The following is a 22,844-nucleotide window of genomic DNA, read 5'->3' on the forward strand; positions in this document are numbered from 1 at the left end:
TCAGCTTAATGGTAAAAGGCAGAATAAGGAAGCCATTATTTGGGAGGAGGCTGGAACTTGGGAACCGCTCCTCAAAGGACCCCACATTTGGATCATTAGTGTGCGCTGTGCCGGGGGAAGCAGTCCATGCTCCCAAGCCCAATGGTGAATCATGTGGATGTCTGCATGCTCTTACAAGAGTTGAGCTTTCAAGCACATGAAATGGCAGAAGTACAAACACTCCAGCACAGAGGCTGTGAACATGTCCACTTTCTTATATAGACTTCCGGGGTTCAGACCCCAGGGGGTGCGGGTGGGAAATGCACACCTTTGGATCAGACTCAGTTGGAGCTGCATCCTGGCAGTAGTTTGCTATCTAGCTCTGGCCAAAGTTATGCCTGGAGACAGGTGTTTGTTGGCTGAAATGATTCCAAATTTGGGACCCTAACCAGACCCTGCAGCATCCAGACGCATCACTAATTTCAGGGAAATCTGACTAAGCATGTCAATTTCAGAGGCCTGAGAATAGTCCCAATTTAAACAGTGTCCTGACACAACCTTAACTACAGGAATGCTCCCACATAACTATAATTGCAGGCTGTCTCTCTCAGCTCCACTATTACGTGTCCTTTCAGACCAAATGGAGTATGCAGTCATGTAATTGCTATACTGACTAAGTGAAAGGGAAGGCAACTGGAAGTTGCAAAGTGCTGCTGTTTTTGAGGAAGTAATCTAGCCAGCATCTGAGATGACCGGACGCTGCAGTTGAGTTTCTTTGTGCACAGATCGATACTGTGAGCTAAAATATTAAATAACCTCTTTATAGTGCAGTGCGACGTGCTTTGTGCAGCCGATTCTGGTGTTGTGGAACGTGCTGGGCTTCCAGGCAGTTACACACCACGGCCCTGCGTGTCACCCCAACGCCAGTCTTGCATAGTGCGTTGCTGCCACTGGTGACAGCCGTTTTAAGAAACGGTGTTTGTCGCCTCACTTGGGGCTAAGGTAGGTTTTTTGTGCTCACGTATGCATGAAGTTCCACTGAGGCACAGACACGTTCTGTGGCCTCCCACTGTTGCCACTTGGTTATGAAATCCCTCAGGTAAAAAGTAAATAGAAGAGCCCCTCCTGCGCACGCTCGGAGGTGCCAACAAGCCTATGGAAGAGGAGGAGATTCTTGGCTTGCTGCTGAGATTGGGGGGTACTGAAGTGGTCAGATTTTAAGCATTCAGAGACCACTGGGACTCTCCTGTGAGTGTTTAATAAGCCCATCTGCCAGCTGACAAGTCGGTAGCACTGCTCAAAAGCAAGTGTCAGTGTAGCTCCAGGAGAGGAGGAGGGGCGTAAGGGTCAGGCCCTCGTGCTGTGTTAGCCCATTGCGCTGAAATGAGGAGCTGGCCTGAAGCTGTTCATTGCTGCTTAGGTGTGTTGGACAGCAGCGGTCAGCACAGGCTTCTGGGAGCCCTGTCAGAGTGTTCACTAGGAACTTGGATGTGCAGGTGGGGGCCGCTGGCTCACCAGTGCTGATGGGGGAGGCTTGGCATGCTGGAGAAGCTCCTGAAAAGTGAGGTGCCCGTATTTACAGAGAGTGAGTGGGATGCCCTGGGTAGTTGTGTGCCTGGCAGCCAGACACAGAGCCCAAGAAGATAATGGGGCAGCTGGGTTGCACTAGTGAAAAATTGACTGGGGTTTGGGGAAGGCGTGTACTGCAGATCTGCATGGGCTTATGGAAGATTAACCCTGTCATGCCAGCTTCAGTTGTCTTGCAATAAGCTCACAGTTTCTGTTGGTAAATGTGGTACAAGCTGAACCTGAGGGTGCTGGACTACAGATGTTCACCTTGTAATGTTGATTTACTGGATGTCTGTGAGGTGTTAGGAGTTGGCACCACGGAACAGTTTGTTTAAAACATTAGAATGGTATGAAATGTACGTAGCATTCATGAAATGGATTAAAATATGGGTAACTGATTGGTTCCAACCTTTCATAGTTCTCCATCAGGCAGGTTCCCTTTGAGAGGAGTGTGGTGGGGTCGGTTCTTAGCCCAACACTATTGAAAATTGTTAGTGACTAGGAAGAAAACCGAAAAAGTGGCTGATAAATGTTTGCAGCTGCCATGTAAATCGGGGAGTGGTAAATAATAGATAACACCTTGTAAACTTGGGCCCTGCCAATGATATGCATTTTAACAGGTGTCAAGAGCAGAGACTGTAAGCCCTGCTGGCACCCTGGCGCCTCTGCTAATAGACAGTGACTGGAAAATGTTTGGGAGGGATGTGATGGACAGTCAGCTGAGGATGAGCTCCCAGTGCCTTGGTGTGGTCAACAGGCCACCCTGACCTTGGATGCATAAACGAGAAGCTTGAGAAGAAGCAGAAAGGTCACTCACTGGAGCAGCAGAAAAAGCCCCCTTCTCTGGCTCACAACTAATGGTTTCCATGGGAAGCAAAGAGAAACTGCACCAGAGCTAATGCCCCCTGCCTGGGCAGCTCAGACTGTCTCTTGGGGGCAGCTGGGAGACAGGGAGCTGGGGAGGCCCTGGCCACCCAGGGATGTTACTCCCAGAGGGGGAAGGAGAGAAACAAAGTTCCCTTTCCACTTTCTTTGCACTGAGCGGCTGGGGCTGAGTCAACTCAAGCCCCACAAGTTTCCCCAGCTGCAGGGAGCTCTGCCAGGTGTAGGAATGAGTGGTGAGGCTGGGGTGGCACCTGCTGTCGGGGATGAGGTGAGGCTTAGCAGGGGGTTGGATGTGGGAGTGTCCAAACATGCAGGGATTGGGCAGACAGCAGGAATAGCTCTTTGTACAGTGACCCCTTCCCCCCACAGCCTCCTTCACAAAGGAGCTGCCTGCACTGAGACCCCACCATCCCAGTCCCCCCGAACCTCCACCCATCCAGGCCTCACCCCCACGCACCCTGACCCCGACCCCGACCCCACCGAGACCCAAGCAGCTGCATCTTGTGCCCCCACTTCACCACGCCCCAGTCCCCTCCCCCTGAGCTGAACCACCTTCAGCCGGACTCCCCTGCTGATTGCCATTGGGCCCCCCCGGGCGCCCACTCAAGCCGCCCGCCCGCACTAAGGTTGCACCACACTGAACTCTGGGCGGGGGCGGGCAAGGAACCGCCTGTGGCAGGGAGCAGTGCCACTCAGAGCAGCGGCTGCTCCCTGTGCCTGGCAGCACTGTGAGGGGAGGGCTTCGTTCGCTGCCCTGCCCCCAGCATAATCTCTCTGATGCTGTTGGCCAGAAACCAGCCAATGGGAGCAAAGAAACTTTGCGGGTGGAACCACATGGAACAGCCAGTTGCTTCGAGTGGCGGGGGGCTGCTGGCCGGGAAGCTGCTTAGGTAAGTGCCTCTTGGCCAGAGCCTCCCTCTGGCAGCTCAGCCCCTCCTGCACCCCCACTTCCTCCCGGACCCTGCCCAACAACCCCCCTTCACCCAGTCTCCATCTCAGACCCCACTTACAAATCTTCGAGTGGCCCCCAGTCACAAATTACAGCCTGCCCCAGCTCTAGAGGAGTTCGACATCAACGCATTTTTTCAAAAAATCAAATTTTACAAAGTTCTGTGTATTTTAATTATCAGAATAATCCAGAAGCAAAATACTTGTCAGCAAGTAGGTGAAAAGGGTGTGATTGCATTTTCGTTCATCACCAAAAAACACGTCCAGGATTTTGCAGAACTTTAAAATAGGAGGAGAATTGTTAATTTTGGGTCGGAGAATTCCTTCAGGAGCACATACTTCAGTTCTGTGTTTGGTGCTGGTGTGGTGTGACTGGTGCTGGAGTCTGGTGTCCAGCACAGGTCAGTAGGAAGGTGGATAGATTGGAGAGGATTAAAGTGCTCAAACACCTGCCTCAGCAGGACAGACTCAAAGTGCAGTCTGTTTAGTATGAGGAAGAGAAGGTTAAGGGGTGAGTTGACTCGGGGCCTACAAGTACCTAATCATTTGCTCTTCAGCGTAGCGATCTGCAGTGTGACCCAGAGCTGGACATGGAGGCTAGACAGGTTGGATGGGGAGCGCGGCTTACAGTGTTAACGGGGTAACTAACCACTGGAACAACTTACCGAGGGTCATGGTGGATTCTCCAGCGTGGCCATTTTAAAATCCGCACTGGGGGTTTTTCTAAGAGATCTGCTCTTGAGATTGTGGAGCACATCTCTGGCCTGTGCCATGCCGGAGGCCACGCTCGGCGACCACAGCGGTGCCTTCTAGCGTCAGAATCTACGAATGGCAGTGTTTGCATTAGGTAGGGCTCTGTCCCACTGCAACGCAGAAGGCAGGGCTGTCCCTGGGGAAGTAGCAAACTGACCAGGCAGCAGCTTGCAGAGCGGAGTGGAAGAAGGGAGTTTGTGGGAGCAGGAGGGGGACACCCGAGGGCTCTTCCGGGGTAGCGTGCTGCAGGGAGGACCGGTGGCAGGGAAAAGCGGGAAGAAGAGAGGCTTCCAACACAGCTGCTAGTGAAACTCTGACTTCTTAATGTCAAGCTGCATTAAAAGGAGCAACATCTTCGTGCTTTCCACCAGCGAGTGGGAAAAGGTTCGAAAATCAGCGGGAAATGGTGTGAAAAGGTTGAGTGGAGGTGCGAGCTGAGGGTCCCAGAGGTGCCTGTGTAGGATCTGGGCATCCGCTCTCACTGACTGGCATGGAGACCACCTGGCAATGTTTCCTCTTGTTTTCTGCATGCATGTGCACCAAGGCATGGGCCAGTGAGCACCACCAATAGAAACACGGTGCCAGCTGGGCTTGCTCTGTTAATCAGCTGGGCAGCCCCTCAATCCTTCCTGCCACCCAAGCACCCTGCTTACAGGGACCGCTGGTGCCTGTCTCTCTTGGGCACTTTGGACAATCTCGCTCACTGTTTCAGGAAAGACTTAAGTACTAGAAGACCCCCAGTGGGCCTGGATCAGGCTTGGGCTGTGGGTATAAAATTGCAGTGTAATCTTTGGGCTCAGGGACTAAAAAGGAGCAAGTCCCAGAGTCCTGTTTCCGGCCCAAGTCTGAATGTTTGCCCTGCAGTTTTATAGCGCAGTAGGCCTCAGCCCGGCCAGCTGTGGCTGTCCCACACGTTTTTATCACAGTGCCGACCTGGTCTGAAACATGATAATGTGTCAGCATCCCGGGAAGGGAGTCTTCCCCTTGGGATTACTCTGCCTTTTCATAGCTGTGCTTCCCAAAGCAGTGTGGGAGCAACCTCTGTGGACAGGCTGGGCGGGGAATTTTATGTCATCCTGAAGCTGTTTTCTTTTCTCGTAGTGTATTCAGAAAGGAAGCGCCTTAGGAAGCCAAGCAAACGGCTTCTGGAATATGCAGAAGAATACGATCAGATATTTGCACCGAAGAAGAAGTCAAAGAAGGTGCAGGAGCGATTGCGAAGGGTAGGTGAGAGTGCTGTGCTGTGAACTCCCATTCTCAAGCTCAGGTCTGTATCCCTGTGGTAGGTTTGTGTTCTCGCTGTGTGGAGCGCGGAGCAGGCTAAACCCCTCCCATTGCATCTCTGGCTGCTAGGTGAGTTCCCGGGAGAGGGCTGAGGTGGAGGGAGAGGAACAGCTTCCAGCACGCTGCAGTCATGGCAGTGATAACCGGAGTGTGCAGCACCCTCTGGTGTCAACTCCATCTTCCTCTTCAACCAAAGATGCTCCTCCAGTCCTTGAAGCAGAACCTTTGCTGTTAGAAGGGCCAAGATCCCAGGCCTCCGAGCCCGCTGACCTGCTCCCAGAAGGACATTTGGATTTGCCAGAGCTGACGCTGTCCTCCCCTGATGTGTCTGAAGTTTCAGCTTGTTCTCTGGAGGCCGAGGACCGTTTTCTGAAAGCAGGTAAGCGGCCTGGCTTCTGAAGTGAGGGGTCCGTTGTGCATCTAGCTGCAGGAATTGGGACGTAGCTCAGTGCTGGAAAGTGGAGGTGCTGCTGTGTGATTGCAGTTTGGAGAAGCACAGTAATGTGTCTGTGGCATGGAAGAGCGAGCAAGCAGAAATGATACGTTCGGTAGCCAAATGACTCAGCTGCTCGCTCTATATATTCCAGCGTTGTCCATGGCGTGGTGTGCTCGTGCAGACTGCGTTTGTCCAAACCTCAGTATTCAGAACACACTCTTCCAATCGCCTTTCTCTCTGCATGGATGTGCTTGCAACAGTTCAGTTCCTGTTCGTCTGCAGGTTTTGGGTGGCCCCAGAATATTCTGAAGGTGATAGGGTAGCTGCTGTGTCTGTACAAGGCAGGCGCATGAATTAGGGCTCATGTCTCCCAGTGGTTGCGAGACCAGGAGCACCTTAGCTGTGGTGTCTGAAGAAACTGCCACAACAGCTGAATTCTCTCTTGCCAGTGTTCCCTCTAATCTTTTCTGTGCATCTGCAGAATAAATTCTGTGCATCGAGGGTGCTCTGCTAATCAGCTGGGTGGTTGGGAATCTCTGCGGAGAGGCCGCACAAGCGGAACCAGATGGAGAAGTACACAGTGTAACTTTTGAGCCCCTGCCAACCGATGGTACCCTGTGAACACCTGACGAGCTGGTGTGCAGGGTGGAGGTGGTGTTTCATGGCATGCTGTTGGTGGGAGGGAACTAGTTGAGGGGGACGGGTGAGCGGTGTTCAGTGGGCTCTCAAACGGTGTAGCTGTTGGCTCTCCTCTTCTCTCTAGCTGCTGTGGGGCTGGACTGGACTGTCTGACCTGAGGGTCAGCTCCAGTTTTTCGGTGGGTTTGACATTATTTATGTACTTGTGTTGTGGTAAAAGCTAAAGCCCACAGCCAGGCTGAGGCCTGTAATTCCAAACGTAGGGTTGCAGTCCTAGCCTCCAAGAGCCACTGTGTGAGCTGCCAGGTGTAGTCGGTACCTGACGTTTGAAATGTCACTTGGGACCTGACGACGGGTTTTGTTAGTCCAAGTCCAGGTGCCGAAACGGCGGTTTTCCTCACACGATCGTTGTTGCAGGGGGCTTGGAGAGGAAGCGCCAGAGGAAGCCAACTAAGAAGCTCTTGGAATCCAATGATTTGGATGCTATGTTTATGCCAAAGAAGGAGGGGTGGACTCCTCCCAAGAAGGTACGTCCCTGCCAGCTGTGCCTGAGCACTAGCTGGAAACAAAATACGAGATGCCAGGTTCTGCCTCTAGCTGGCTGCAGAGGTGAATGGTGGATTTTAGACTCATGAGGTAGCCGGATGTCCTTGGCTATGGTGGCAGCTGATGCATTTAAGGAAATGTCCGGTGCAAATTGCAATGGGGTTTGGGGTCCCCAAGCTCTGCACCCCGTCCTCAGGCGGGAGTGACTCACTCAGCCGGAGAGCAGCGTGTTTATTAGCTGACAGGGCACAGTGTCGCACAGAGGAGTCAGTACAGCAGGCAGAGACAGCCAGTCCAATCCATGTTGGGGAGGGGAGGTCCTGAGGGGCACCCAGAACCGGGGCCTTGCCCCCTCCTTTGTCTCTCTCTCTCCCAGCCCAGACTCACTGCTTCCAACTCCCAGTTCCAATTCAAACCCCTCAGGCTCCACCTCCTCCTTTTGTTTGCAGCCCAGAGGTGTCACCTGGTCGCCTTGGTTACCCTCAGCAGGAGCCCCCCACCCTCTGTGAGCCACTCACACACACGTATCCCCCACTCCATCACATCTCTCCCCCCTTCCGGACTGAACTGAGCGCGGTCACTCAGCCGGTGACCTGGGGAAGTTCGGGGCCCTCCCCACGTGATTGGACATCGGCTGTACCCTCGGTGCTCCCATTGATGTGCACCACCTCCATGTCATAATCCTGCGGGGGGAGACTCCACGTCAGGAGCTTGGCATTGGCCCCTTTCATATGATGCAGCCGGGCAAGTCCCGTTGGTTCCCTCAGGCAGGTCGGTCTCCCTGCTCTGGTGTCCAATCCATCAGCCATGTTCTCAAGTCGGGCAGGCAGAGCCCATACAGCTGCTGCAGCACCAGCAGATCAAACAGCTCACCTCTGGCCTGGGCCCTGCCCTTTCTGCCCACCAGCCCATACAGCTGCTCCAGCAAATGTCTGGAATTCCGTTACAGTTCAGGAAATGAAGGTACAAATGCTTCCACCCTTGGCATTTAGCCAGACCACCAAAATGGTTGCGTACCTCAGTTTCCCCATCCATGCCACACAGTAGCTTTGGCATGTTCCTTCTGATATGAGAGGTTGCAAGACTAGTTAAAAGGAACAACGGTGACATTTCAGAATTACAAACTCCTCCCACATACAATTCATGCTTCTACATCCATGTCAACGTGTCACGTGGTTCTTTCCAGACATTCAGTACATGGTATAATTCCACAGCTTCTGGTGGCAACACCCATTGGATACAGCAGTCAGCATGAGTAAAAAGAACAAACCCATTGCAATTGTACCTTTGCGTTGCTCTTTGGTAGACCACAACCTTTCTGTAGCATCCTTGAGAATCTGGCATTTTGGGGCTAAATGGCTGAGGCCTTTCTTTGCACCAGCAAGTTCTGATCTTCTCTCTTGCTCTGTAGAGTGGAAATGTGATCGCTCTGGGTGTGCCCTCCCTTCTAGCTGTAGCTAGGCCAATGCGATCCTTGGGAAGACCTCCTCCTCCCTACCAGTCTGGAAATTTGCATACCAAACTGCTTTCTGAAAAAGCAGTCAAGCAGCACTTTAAAGACTAACAAAATAGTTTATTAGGTGAGCTTTTGTGGGACAGACCCACTTCTTCAGACCAGAGCCAGACCAGAACAGACTCAATATTTATTTAATGCACAGAGAACCAAAAACAGGAATGAAGGTGGACAAACCAGAAAAAAAAATCATCAAGGTGAGCACAAATCAGAGAGCAGAGGGGCAGAAGGGGGGCGGTCGGTCAAGAATTAGATTAAGCCAAGTATGCAAAACAAGCCCCTATATTGTCCCAGAAAATTACCGTCCCGGTTCAGACCACATGTTAGAGACTTCAGCTGCCTCTCTTTCAATAGTGTTGTGAAAATTCCTCTTCAGTAACAGGCAGACTCTTAAGTCATTAACAGAATGGCCAACTCCATTAAAATGCCGGCTAACAGGTTTGTGGATCTGGAGCGTTTTGATGTCTGTTTTGTGCCCATTAATTCTTTGTCTAAGAGAGTTTGAAGTCTGTCCAATATACAAAGCATCTGGGCATTGTTGGCACATGATGGCGTATATGATGTTAGTTGAGGAACAGGAGAATGTGCCCGTGATTCTGTGAATAACCTGGTTAGGTCCAGTGATGGTATAGCCAGAATAGATATGTGGACAGAGCTGGCAGCGGGCCTTGTTGCAAGGAAAAGTTTCTAGGAGCGGTGTTCCTGTGGTATGGACTGTGGCTGTTGGTGAGAATCCTCGTAAGGTTGGGAGGTTGTCTGTACGAGAGCGCAGGCCTGTCACCTAGGGCCCAGTTCTGATTCAGACCCCTCAGGCTCCACCTCCTCCTTTGTCTGCAATCCAGAGGTGTCACCCACTCGCCTTGGTTACCCTCAGCAGGAGCCCCCCACCCTCTGTGAGCCACACGCTACACACATGTATCCCCCACTCCATCACATAAATCCATTCAGAATATTTTGTACAAATCTCCCAAGGGGCAGCGCTTCCTGAGGCTGGTGACACACCCCGTCAGAGCCAGGCCATGCTCAGCCACAGCAGCCCTGTGCTGAGTCACCACAGTGCAGTGAATAAAGCTATTGAAAGTGAGACTTGCAGGGAGCCAGCTTTTGCTGTTGATGGGAACTGGATGGTTTCGTCCAGGAAACAGAATCACAGAATGCTAGGACTGGAAGGGACCTTGAGAAGTCATCAAGTCCAGTCCCCTGCCCCCACGGCAGGACCAAGCACTGTCTAGACCATGGGTGTCCAACCTTTTGGCTTGCCTGGGCCACATTGAGTGAAGAGGAATTGTCTTGGGCCACATATAGAATATATAATGTAGTTAATGTATATAAATCACATAATAATGTTAAAAATGTACGATCTTGTGGGGCCGCATTACTAGCTGTCCAGGGCCGCATGCGGCCTGCGGGCTGCAGGTTGGACACGCCTGGTCTAGGCCATCCCTGATAGACACTTATCTAACCTGTTCTTAAATATCTCCGGGGATGGAGGTTCCACAACCTCCCCAGGCAATTTATTCCACTGTTTGACCACCCTGACAGTTAGGACCTTTTTTTCTAATGCCCAACCTAAACCTCCCTTGCTGCAGTTTAAGCCCATTGCTGCTTGGTCTAAGAACCACCAAGAAGCAATGAAGAACAACTTTTGTCCTTCCTCCTTATGACACCCTTTTAGGTACCTGAAAACTATCGTGACGTGCTCCATCAAACTTCTTTTTTCCAAACAAAACAAGCCCAATTCTTTCAGCTTTCTTCATAGGTTGTGTTCTCTAGACCTTTGATCATTGTTGTTGTTCTTTTCTGTACCCTTTCCAATTTCTCCACATCTTTCTTGAAGTGCGGCACCCTGAACTGGACACAATACTCCAGCTGAGGCCTAACCAGCGCAGAGTAGAGCGGGAGAATGACTTCTAGTGTCTTGTTCACAACACACCTGTTCATGCATCCCAGAATCATGTTTGCTTTGTTTGCAACAGCATCACACTGTTGACTCTCATTTAGCTTGTGGTCCACTATAACCCCTAGATCCCTTTCTGCCGTACTCCTTCCTAGACAGTCGCTTCCCATTCTGTATGTGTGACACTGATTGTTCCTTCCCAAGTGGAGCACTTTGCATTTGTCTTAATTAAACTTCATCCTGTTTACCTCAGACCATTTCACCAATTTGTCCAGATCATTTTGAATTATGACCCTATCCTCCAAAGCAGTTGCAACCCCTCCCAGCTTGGTATCACCTGCAAACGTAATAAGCGCCCTCTCTATGCCAATATCTAAATCATTGATGAAGATATTGAACAGAACCGGTCCCAATACAGACCCTGCGGAACCCCACTTGTTATACCTTTCCAGTAGGATTGAGAACCATGAATAACTACTCTCTGAGTACGCTTTTCCAGCCAATTTTGCACCCTCCTTATAGTAGCCCCATCTTAGTTGTATTTGCCTAGTTTATTGATAAGAATATTATGTGAGACCGTACCAAATGCCTTACTAAAGTCTAGGTATACCACATCCACTGCTTCTCCCTTATCCACAAGGCTCATTATCCTATCAAAAAAAGCTGTCAGATTGGTTTGACATGATTTGTTCTTTACAAATCCATGCTGGCTGTTCCCTATCGCCTTACCACCTTCCAGGTGTTTGCAGATGCTGTCCTTTGATGTGCATCGGCAAAGGAAACTTGCCAGGGCACCAGGTGGATGTGCTCAGGAGTGGCTTTTTGCTGTTGCGGAGCAGGGAGTTCTTTGAGTGATCCCCGTGGTGCTCCACAGTCGGTGTCAGGCTCTCCCTGGCGCTGCAGATGGGAGATTTCCAAGCTGTATCTCGTTGGATTGCGCGTGTGTAGAAATGCGCTGGCCCTTCGCGCGCTTTTGGTTATGTGCACAATCCGGTCCACACCAGTTCCTCTCAACCGCCAGCAGGTGCAAACGGACTTCGCTTCGGCTCCAGTATCTGAAAAGATAAAACCCTTCTTTCGTTTTACTGGTTGCTGGTTTTTAAGAACTGGTCCTTAAAATCTTTTACTGTATAGTTTTTACTTAAAAAAAAAAAAAGAGAGAGAGAGAGAGGAAGGAAGAAGAAGAAGGGGGCGGGGGGAACTCTGCCACCAGAGTTTTCTTCTCTTTAGCATAGCCCTGTTAACACTTCTCTACAGGCTGTTTTGTTGTTGTTAGTACCTGTTAAGTACCCTCATTAAGGTTAAGCTATGTTAAGGTATTCCAAAAAAAAAAAAAAAGTCTCCTTCAGGCTTCAAGAAGTGGGAGTCGTGCCGTGAGGCTGTGACAGCCATAGGAAATATATTCGCTGTCTGGGCGAGGCCCATGTGCCTCAAAAGTGTCCTCATTGCTCTAAACTCACTGCTAGAGCGAGGAAGGACAGAGAAATGAAGCTGAAGATGATTTTATTTGATAAGTCTCTGCAGCCTAAAACAACCAAGCTGACGACCTCGGAAGGCCCGTCAGCACCTCAAAAGTGGAAGGCGACTTCTCTGACCTCCACGGGTCATAAGAGAAAGAAAACGTCTCCTACTCGATCCTTGCCTGGACAAGTGAGAGACAGAGCCAGGATGCATCTATATCTAAAGGAGACACTAGGCCCATGGAACAAAAGACATTGCCTGGGTCTCAGACTTCCAAAGATGTGGCACTGGAGATCCTGCAGGCCTCTAAACAGCAGGTGCCGGAGACTACGGCACTGAGACAAATAACCCTGGCACCGAGAACATCGGAACCGGAGGCGCCGGAACAGGGACTTGCGGTACCGAAGACCTCTGGTCGTGCGCGGAGCTGGTGGCACTGATAGCTGCGCCGAAACCTTCGGCACTGGGGAAAGCATGTTCTAAGACACAGCACCGAAAGCCCCTCCCTGGACCTCTTCATTATACCATCCCTTCGGTCTCCGAGTGCTCCTCCAGATTCATACGTGCCGGAAAGACCCTTGATGCCACTATTGCCTTTTCTTAGTTCACTGTCTCCATTTTGCAGTCCCCGTATCCTTGGCTCAGGCACCCTTCACCTGACATTCGACAATCGCATCAGCTACTAGGATACCACTACAGGGTGTCCCCACCCCCGTCTGTATCACCTAGGCAGTCTCATTCCTTCCACCATCATAGATACGGGCAACGCTCACGTTCCAGATCCTCATCACCAGGCTTGGGTCCCTGCCACTACGTACACCTGTACTGTCGGGAGGACTATCACCGGCACCGACATTACTCAGGGTCCAGGGGTAGATCCCCGCATCCATGCCCCTCATATAGACAGTCCTCATCTCTTCCAAGAGAGGATCCAAAACCAGCTGTCGATTCCCCATTGGAACACCTGGGGGAGCTAACACAGGAAGTATCTGAGGAACAGGCAGAGGCATATCAGACGAATGCCTCTTCGTCCTCTCCGGATGAGGCGGTCATCCCAGGAGATCTGTCCCCTCCGGATGACTTTAGACAGTTTGAGGAACTGTGCAGAAGGGTGGCCCAGTCTCAGGATATACAGGTGGTGGAGATACGAGAGGCAGCACAAACTCCTCAAAAATCTGAGACTTCCTACATCATGAAAGATAGCCATCCCATTGGGTGAGGCCATCCCAGAGGCTGCTGCAAACATCTGGCAAACTCCAGCTTCTATTCCACCAACCAATGAGAGGGCGGACAAAAAGTACTTTGTGCCGTCAAAAGGAATGGGGTTTTTATTTAACTACCCCCAACCAAATTCCCTCGTTGTGGAATCCTCCCAGCAGAGCTCAAAGGCACCACAAGACAAATCTACAGTGTCACATAAGGATGCAAGGAGACTAGATTTATTTGGGCAGAAGGTATATTCATCCTCCACCCTCCTGCTAGGTATGGCCAACTACGCTGCACACGTCCCAAACAGTAATTTTGATCGTTCATGAGTGATATCGGTTTTGTACGATTATCTCCCAGACGGTAAGAAGCCAATCCTAAAGGCGAAGGTCCAGGAAGGGTACGCGGCCTCACGTACAGGAGTCCAAATCACACTGGACGTGGCAGACACAGCAGCACGTTCCACTGCAGCAGGGATGGGATGAGTATCCTGGCTGCAGACATCTGGTGTTCCTAAGGAATTACAAACACAAGTCAAGGACCTTCCTTTTGATAGATTAAAACCGTTCGCTGACCCCGCGGACGCAGCCCTCCACTCCAGCAAGGACTCGAGAATCACGTTAGGAATGCTGGGTATGTACACTGCTCCTTACAGGAGGAGGAGGTATTACCTGTACCAGCGATGCTACGCCTTCCAACCTCAGCGCCCACAGTACCAGCAGGGTAGTGACCCGGGACACCAACAACATCTGAGACCGTCTAGGCTATGTACCCAGCAAGGCTGTAACCCTGCACCGCAGGCAGCCAGGCAGCAAGTTTGACTACTATGTCAAGGACTCCAACACCACACCCATCACTCAGTGCCAGCGTTCACCCCATCCCATTTCCCCACTGCCTCAGACCATTCTACTGGCAGCGGGAAAATACCACCACGGACAAATGGGTACTGGAGATTATTGCTGCAGGCTACACCATCCCATTCCGCACACTTCCACCACCAAACCCCCCTGCCCAGTCCCTCCTCAGGAACCCCTCTCATGAGACCTTGTTAAATCAAGAGGTCAGTCACCTCCTCTCCAGAGGAGCGGTGGAGAGAGTCCCGGATGAGTTCCAGGGGAAGGGTTTCTATTCACGTTACTTCCTCATGGAGAAGACAGGGGGCTGGAAACCAATACTGGACTCACGGGCTCTCAATCAGTACCTCCATAAGCAACGTTTCAAGACGATTACTGTTACTTCTGTAGTCACAGCACTGGATGATGGGGATTGGTTCACAGCCCTTGACTTACAAGATGCGTACTTCCACGTAACCATTCACCCTGCACACAGGTGCTTTCTCCGTTTCACTGTGGGCACAGAATGTTTCCAGTGCAAAGTTCTGCCCTTCGGCCTGTCTTCAGCACCCGGAGTCTTTACAAAGACACTTTCAGTAGTGTCGACTTACCTGCAGCATCAAGACGTCTTCATCTTCCCATACCTGGACGACTGCCTCTTAAAAGGCGCTTCGCGAGTGGATGTCTTATGCATGACAGACATTACTGTAAAGACGTTCCACCCCTTGGGCCTCATTATCAACTTCCAGAAGTCGACGACGGAAGCTACTCAGGACATAGAGCTCATAGGAGTGCGCCTCGATTCCATCACGGCGAGAGTGTACCTACCTGCCGTACGTTTTCATGCTGTCCAGTCTCTGATTCAGGTGCTGGTAGGCAGCCCCACAGTACAAGTATTAACTTGCCTGCAGCTTCTAGGACACATGGCCGCCACCACATCTGTGGTGCAGAATGCCAGGCTGTACTTTTGTTGCTTCCAGCACTGGCTGGCGACTGTGTATGTACCAATGAAACATGCCACTCACAAGAAGGTGTCACCCACAGCAGTGGTGCAAAAGTCACTGAGATGGTGGGTGGACCCCAAGAATCTGCTATCAGGGTCCCCTTTTACCCAGTGCAGATCACCGGTTTTTCTTACGACAGATGCTTCCCACATAGGATGGGGAGCACGTATGGGAAACAGATCAGTGCGGGGTGATGGTCCCTCAGAGAGAAGGCAGTGCATGTAAATATGCTGGAACTAAAGGCAGTGATCAATGCATGCAAGTGCTTCCTACAATACCTATGACACAGAGTGGTCAGTGTCAATACTGACAACATTTTCACTATGTATTATATCAATCGACAGGGCGCAGCCAGATCTCACGCATTGTGTGCGGAGGCTGTCCGCCTGTGGAACTGATGCATTGCAAATGCCATAATCCTGAGAGCCTCATACTTACCAGGCACCAGCAACCTGCAGGCCAATCGGCTGAGCAGGCACTCTGTTCTCGATCATGAATGGGAGATCTGTCTCGATCTGCTTGGATGTATCTTCAACACATGGGGGTTTCCTCAAGTAGACCTGTTTGCGACCTCCAACAAGAAATGCCCTCAATTTTGTTCCAGAGCGGGCATCAGTCTGGACTCATTGAGGGATGCTTTCCTTCTGTCATGGAAGGGCCCCTCGTTTTATGCATTCCCTCCACCAGTACTCATCCACAAGGTCCCGGAAAAGGCAAGGATGGAGAGGACCCACTTGATACTTACAGCCCCAGCATGGGACTGTCAACACTGGTTTCCCCTGCTACAACGTATGTCTTGCTGCCAACCACTCCCCCTCCCGATTGTTCTGGACCTCCTCACGCAGAACCGGGGAGCCCTGAGGCACCCTCAGCCTCAAACATCACACCTCAAGGCATGGCTAATCCTTGGCTCAGCACCTTAGAGACTTTATGCTTGGAAAGGGTTAAAGACGTCCTAGAGTGCAGCTGACAGGCCTCCACTCAGAAGACTTTTATATGTACAAGTGAAAACACTTTACTTCCTGGTGCTTATCCAAGCAGTTGAACTCCCTAGAGGTCCCGGTTCCCACGATGTTGGATTATCTACTGGATCTAAAACAAGGAGGGGGCTCTCCCTGCCATCACTAAAGGTCCACCTGGCAGTTATATTGTCTTTCCAACACACAGTAGGCAGAACAACTGTCTTCACCCATCCTATTACAGCATGGTTCCTGAAGGGCCTCACAGATTTATACCCTCCTCGCAAGCCAATAGCGCCCTCATGGAGCTTAGATCTGGTTTTGGACATGCTGTCTAGGCCACCCTTTGAACCCCTAGCCACCGTTTCGCTTTGCCTACTTACCTTAAAAACGACATTTCTTCTCACTATCGTATCGGCCTGTAGAGTAAGCGAGCTGGCTGCGGTAAGGGCGAACTCACCCTATAGAGCCTTCTCCAAAGATGTAATAATGCTATGTTTACATCCCGCATTCCTCCCAAGGATCTCTTCGGAGTTCTGTATTAATGAGCCGATAATTCTGCCATCCTTCTATCCTAAGCCACATACCTCACATAGGGAGGTACGGCTTCATGCACTTGATGTGAGAAGGGTACTGGCCTTCTTTATAGACAGAACCAAACCCTTCCAAAAGACTGATAGACTGCTGGTGCCGCTTGCATGCAGATCAAAAGGAGAAGGATTATCCTCAGAAAGAATTTCCAATATTATCACATCCTGCGTAAGGACTCATTACGTAAGACCCCTTTAGCAATGCCGCCCAAGCCTCACTCCACTAGAGCAACGGTGGCTTCGACAGCCTTCTTCAGAGGAGTCCCCTTGAAGGACATCTGCAGAGCAGCAACGTGGTCATCCTATGAGACGTTTGCCAAGCACTGCGTGCTTCAGCAGCTACTGGAGGAGGATGCATGCCTACCAACAGCAGTCCTCGCAGGAGCAAGCTACACATGATCCAGTACCCACCTCTGCTGCTAAGTAGTCGCCTAGTGTGGAGCGCCCACGGGGACCGCTCGATGAAGAAAGAGAAGTTACTCACTTGTGTAGTAACGATGGTTCTTCGAGATGTGTCCCTGTGGGTGCTCCACTCCCCACCCGTTCCTCCCCACTTCGGACTTCTGCTTTGTTTTTCAGAGGCACCGGGGTAGTCATGTCGAGGCCCTGGCCTGGACCGTATCGCGCATGTGACTAAAAGCTCACAAAGGGCCAGCACATATCTAGACATGTGCGATCCGACGACGGCTTGGAAATCTCCCGTCTGCGGCGCCGGGGTGAGCCAGTCACCTCCTGTGGAGCACCCATGGGGACACATCTCGAAGAACCATCGTTACTACACAAGTGAGTAACTTCTCTTTTCCCATGTGTTCTCTTGTGTTGCTGCTTGGCGTTGATCCTGAGAGCCTACCCCCAGAATTTTCATAGGCCAGATTTTCTCGGAAGAGGGGATGACCTGTCTCTCGTGCCCTCCTCTGGGAGCTGGTGAGCATCAAGACATCTCCCCAAGCCTGTACTTGAAATTGATGGAGTTCTGATGGTATTAAATACTCGTGTTGCTCTCTGTGCTGTTGGACTCTCATGTTTAGAGGACAATCACCTAATCAAGTTCTCAGATCTCAAGTTACAGAGTCCTCCATTTACATTTGTTCAAACCTGTGCGTGATTTGTGCTCCATGCTGTCGTGGCAGGCAAAAACCCCTTACGGTCTTTGCCAGTCTGACTTGGTGCAGAATTCCTTCCCAACTCCAAATTTGGTGCTCTGTGGGTGAGACCCGCCAGCCCGATTCTTGGTGAGGAATTACTGTGCAACTCGGAGCCCTCCTTTCTAGGGTCCCCTCTCCAGCCTAGGGAGATGATCACTAGTAGTGGGTGTGGGTGAGCCCCCTGGTATTAGAAATCCTAGCCCCTGCCTAGCAGGCGCAGGCTGGAAAGCAGCTAGTTGTCTTGTCAGCGCTGCTCCCCCGCGAAGCCTCTTCCAGATCTCTCTCTCTCACCTCTTTTCAGGTCTAAACTTGCCGTTAGCCGGTGTTGCCCATTTGTTCGTGTGCTGGCCTTGGGTCTTAACGTAAATAACTCGCTCTCCCTCCCTGGTGTTTGTTCCTCTGATAGTTAGAGCAACCATACATCCCCTAGGGCTTCACGTGGTTCGGCTAAACAAGCCAAGCTCCCTGCATCTACTTCATAGCGATCACCCCAGTCGTCCTGCTGTGCCCGTTCCAGTTTGAATTCATCTTTCTTACGTGCAGGAGACCAAACTGAACCTGCATTGCAGGTTTTTGCCTGCTCGAGCCCCTGCCCAGTTTCATGGGTTTCTGCTCTCATTTTCTTACTCTGAAAGCTGGCGTCAGGTCTCCCGGAGGCGCTGGCCTGTGGATCCGGCCCGTCCCAAGCTGAGGACACATTGCCAGCCCCTCCCGCCTGGGCAGCCGGCTCCTCTGGTCGCTGGGACCCCGCCCAGTTGACCTCACAAGGCCTCTGCCAGCTGGGCCTGTCTGGGGAGTTGTGGCACTCGGCCTGTCTGTGCCCCTTGTGCCCACAGCGGTGAGAGCCCAGGTCTTGCTGTGGCTCACGGCAGAGAGGACGGCTGGCCCCTCTCTCCTGGTCTTGCCCTGTAGGTGATTCCTCCATTGCACATCCAGGGCCCGTCTCTCTGGGATTCCCTGCCTGGCCTGGCCTGGCTGTCTGACCTCATTTGCCAGCTTCCCTGCACCAGGTGGGTCCTCTGGCTTCCGGTCCTCAAGCCACAGCCTCAGGTCAGGTGAGCACAATCCATAGAACTGTTCCAGGACCATCAGTTTAGCCAGGTCCTCTGCAGTCCGGGCTCCCATCCCGAACACCCCCTTGCAGTAGTATTGCGTCAGGCGAGAGGCCAGGTCTGCACAGGTCTCCTCCGGCCCCTTCTGCACCTCCTGGAACTTCTTCCTGTATGTCTCGGGGGGATCAGCCTGAACTCATGCAGCAGGGCCTGTTTGACCCATTCGTAGTCCCCCAGGCCGCAGGAGCCATTCGGCTGCGGGGACCTGGTGCAGCTCGCAGACTCGTTTGCAGAAGGTAAGAAACCCATACAGGTCCCCCGCATTCTTACACTGGGACAGCACGTGCTTCTCAAATTGACTGCCAGTCCTGGGCCTCCTGGCTCTGTCTCCACGCACTGCACCTGGGGCCTCTCAGTATCTCATCTCTGCCATGGTCCGCTCATGGTCCCTCTGTGTCCTCCAGTTTTCCAGTTCCCTTAATCGCACTTTGATCTCCAGCCGTTGCATCTCTGCCAAGGGGCACCCCACCTAGGACAAACCATTGCTAGCAGGGCTCAGCCTGGTGGGCACCGTGTCTGTTTGGTGCAGTCCAGCCCCCCCTCCTGCCTGAGACTCCAAAATGCTCCCAGGAGGTGACCGGCTGCTTCCTTGTGGGATGGGACCTGGGCCCATGGACCGCTCATTCTCTTCCAGCCGGGCGATCAGCTGGGCCATGGTTGCCTTCCCACGGTCAGGCCCTTCCCTTTGCACAGTCCTTCAAGGTCTGCACTCAGGGGTTGGGTGTAATCCATCTCCCTGCTGTTCCCTGGGGGCCGACTCACCGGCCGAAGCTGCAGCACCCCATGACTCCCACAAATCGCTTTGTTCTGGCTCTTGTGAGGCTCCTTCCTTCTGCTGCGCCCAGTCGGTTGCCACTGGAAGCCCATCCGTGGGTGCAGTGCATCCCACCTCTCCCACCAGCTGTGAATGGGGTTCAGGGGTCCCCAGGCTTGACACCCCACCCGCAGGCGGGGGTGACTCTCACTCAGCAGGTAGAACAGGGAGTTTATTCAGCACAGAGGAGTCAGTGCAGCCGGCAGAGACAGTCATTCCAGCCCCTCCTGGGGGAGGAGCCCGAGGGGCCCCCAGCTGGGGACTCTACCCACTTCTTTTCCCTCTCTCCCCAGCCCAGCTAACTGCCTTCCAGCTCCCCTCCTCACTGGGCCTCCAGCCCAACCAGCCGGGCTCCTCCCCGCTCTGTCTGGCACAGGGGTGTCACCTGCCGGCTCAGGTGACCACCCCAGGGGTCAGCCCAGCCGATGGGAGCTGCTCAGCCTGTCGCGCACACACCCACCCCGCGCTCCATCAGATCTGGCAAAGAGGGTCCCACCCCAAGGAGCTCCTGTCCAAGTGTGCGATAAGACACAGCAGGTAGAGGCAGTGGGGGAGGGGAAGCAGGAGGCTCTGGGCAGCGTGGTAAAGGGACATGCCAGCCCGCGCTGACTTGCCGTGTGCAGAGCTTAGTCTGACACGCAGCAAAGGGACCGAAAGTTCACAGGCGCCTGATTTCTCTGATCTCTTCTGGTTGATCAGTGTTGGAGACGTTACTCGTAACAACTGTCCATAAAGCCGCTCAGGTTGCGCTGCTCAGGAGCGCACAGCGTCTTGCCCATGGTTGGCTGCAGTTGGTGAACTGTGTCCGTCTTCTTTATTCCCAGTGCTTCAACGCTGGCCCCCTGGAGAGCGACCTTTCTGAATTTTATCCCAGCCCCCCGTTTTTGGAGCTCGCCGAAGGTAGGAAACACTCGGCGCCTGGGAGCAACGCAAGGATTCCTGGACTGCTCTGTGCCAGGGCTCTTGGCAAGCCACAGGAGTTAGTGCCTGGGGCAGGAGAGCAAGTGTGTGTGCGGTGCCCAGGCAGGGTTTGCAGAGGGTTCCGGGTTGTGTCCCTCCACCTGTGAGCTCTGAGAAGAGAGAAGCTGGCGAGGGGGCAGCTGTGCAGGGCATTCTGCCCCGAGCACTCACCCGCTGCTGGGGGTTTCTCGCAGAGGGCCGGCCAAGCTGCTGGGATGGGGCCAGATTGACAAGCCAGAGCACAGCACGTGGCTGGGACCATGGATGTTGCGCATTCAGGAACCCCGCCTGGCAGCGAACAGGCTCTCTGGAAGCTGAGCGCTCACGTGGCCGCCCAGCTGTTTAGCAGCGCTCCCCCAGCCGGCAGCCTGTGTTCCAGCGGTGGTGCGCGCCCACCCATGCCTTGGTGCACAGAACAAATCTATGCCGCCTGTGGTTGGAAGGCGCCAGAGAAGGACGCAGTGCTTCTGCCCAAGCTAGTGTGGGCTCCCCTTTGCCAGGCCCTGGGGGTGGCTGTGGGAGTGGGCAGGTGACAAGGCCGGCCACGGGGAGCTGCCTTCCCAGGCGTTGCCTGAGGGCTTGTGCGGGGCTGGCCTGATGGCCTGACGCAGAGCTCGCTGCGGGGCTCCGGGGCGGGAAAATGGTCGTCTCTGCTCTTGTCCTGACACGTCTCTGCCCTCAGCTCCTGACAAGCTCGTGGAGAAGCAGCGGAAGCGCAAGCGGCAGCGCTACCCCTCGGCCGTGGCCCAACACAAGAGGGGGCGGGGCGAAGAGGTGCTGGGCGAAGCTCCTGGCTCTGAGGTACTGCTCGTCGCCTTACCCCGGGGGGCTCGGGCAGGGATTTGTGCGCCGCGCGTGGAACCTGACAGGCTCACTTGGGATCAGCATATGGTTTCAAAGCCCCTGAAGCATGGCCCTAACTGGTGGTTTGAAGCAACGGCTGAGCAGAATTTCTCAGCGTTGAGGGAGGGTTTCAGTGCCGTGACAGGCCTTGGCTGCCACCTCAGCCAGCGTTGCCTTCTTGCTTCTTGGGCAGCCGTGGGAGTGCTGGAGCATGGGCCTCGCGCGATGCAGTCTGCTCTCCTGCACCAGCTGTAGCGGGCTGGGATTGCTACTGAGGATGTTGGGGAGCTCAGGCTGCTTTCCAGTCACCCCTTGTTACAGTTGTGCTCCCAACCCCCAGGTCCAGTGTCTCCAGCAGGCTGCTCCCCCTGAGGTGGGGGAACACTGACGTCGCCTGCCTGAGGCTGCCCCCAGCAGCGTCTCCCTGGGCCTGGCCTGGCAGAGGAGGGCCATCTCGGGGGCTGTGTTCCGAGGAGCGCCCAGTGCTGTCAGGGTGCATCTCCGGGGCCACGCCCGGGCATCTCTCCTGCGCTTTGCTGCTGCAGTGGCACCCCGCGGTCCACAGCTGTTCCCCGGCTAGTCTGAGCAAGGCTGGCACCCGCTGGCATGGCAGGCTCCCAGCATGGCCTGCCGTGCCCACTCAGCCTTCCAGGGGTGGTTTCTCTGGCAGGGGAACAGGTTTTCTGTAGGCTCTGTACAGCTCACTGGGCGCTGTTCCCTGCCGACTTCCACGTGCTTATGACTGCTGTGTTGCAGCATGCCGAGTTCAGAGCAGGCGTGCTGGGTGCCTGTGGGCTGGAGGGATGTCTTCAGGGCCTGTGGTAGCTGAAGCCTGGCTTACGAGTGGCTCTCCACAGGGCTGGCCAGCAGGATAGGCCTTTCCCTGCTGCATTGTGGGGCAACAGAAGGCGTGCAGGTCGAGTCCTGTGCAGTAACGGTGGGTGCTTTGGGGCACGGGACACTTGCCGCTTTCCTGCTGAGCAAGACTCAGCCCTCACTTGCCCGTGGAGCCCAATGAACTGTTGAGCAGCAGCAGGTAGGGGAGAGGCTGTGCCCACGTGGGCCAGACCAGACCACGCTTGTGAACGTGTCTAGCTCCCGAGAGCTCTTGAAGGAATTATCAGCTGCAGAGACCGTGGCAGAAGGATCCGGAACAGACCTGCCCGCTGTGTAAGGTATGTGGCTGTTCGTGGCTCTCCGCGTTCAGCGCTGATTCGGCAGACTCTGGGCCACACAGCAGTGTCTGGCTCTCAGCAGAAATGTGCTGGGGTTTCTCCTTCCTGTGGTGCGTGTCGTGGCTGCCTGCTCCGTGCCTGGCTGACCCAGTCCCGCTCCACCAGGTCAGTCACCTCTGTTCCATGTGGCTGCGGGGAGGCCGGGCTGGAGCCGAATTCTGGGCCCCCAGCATTCGGTGCCCGGACGCAGAATGTCAGCCTAGCGGGACGGAGTTTAGGTCAAACCCTGAAGTA

The 22,844-nt window shown here is 53.5% G+C and overlaps 1 protein-coding gene across 1 annotated transcript in view; it reads left to right on the forward strand.

Moving 5' to 3' along the window:
* Positions 1-22,844, forward strand: part of NSD1 (nuclear receptor binding SET domain protein 1) — a 139,819-nt gene that overhangs the window by 82,849 nt on the left and 34,126 nt on the right. The window contains exons 5-9 of the mRNA XM_075009595.1: positions 5,236-5,357; positions 5,488-5,797; positions 6,910-7,019; positions 20,397-20,472; positions 21,215-21,333. Of these exons, the coding sequence (XP_074865696.1) occupies positions 5,236-5,357; positions 5,488-5,797; positions 6,910-7,019; positions 20,397-20,472; positions 21,215-21,333 (737 nt within the window). The remainder of the gene's footprint in view (positions 1-5,235; positions 5,358-5,487; positions 5,798-6,909; positions 7,020-20,396; positions 20,473-21,214; positions 21,334-22,844) is intronic.

The sequence above is a fragment of the Carettochelys insculpta genome, chromosome 15 (assembly GCF_033958435.1).
Source record: "Carettochelys insculpta isolate YL-2023 chromosome 15, ASM3395843v1, whole genome shotgun sequence".
In the NCBI taxonomy this organism is placed as follows: Eukaryota; Metazoa; Chordata; order Testudines; family Carettochelyidae; genus Carettochelys; species Carettochelys insculpta.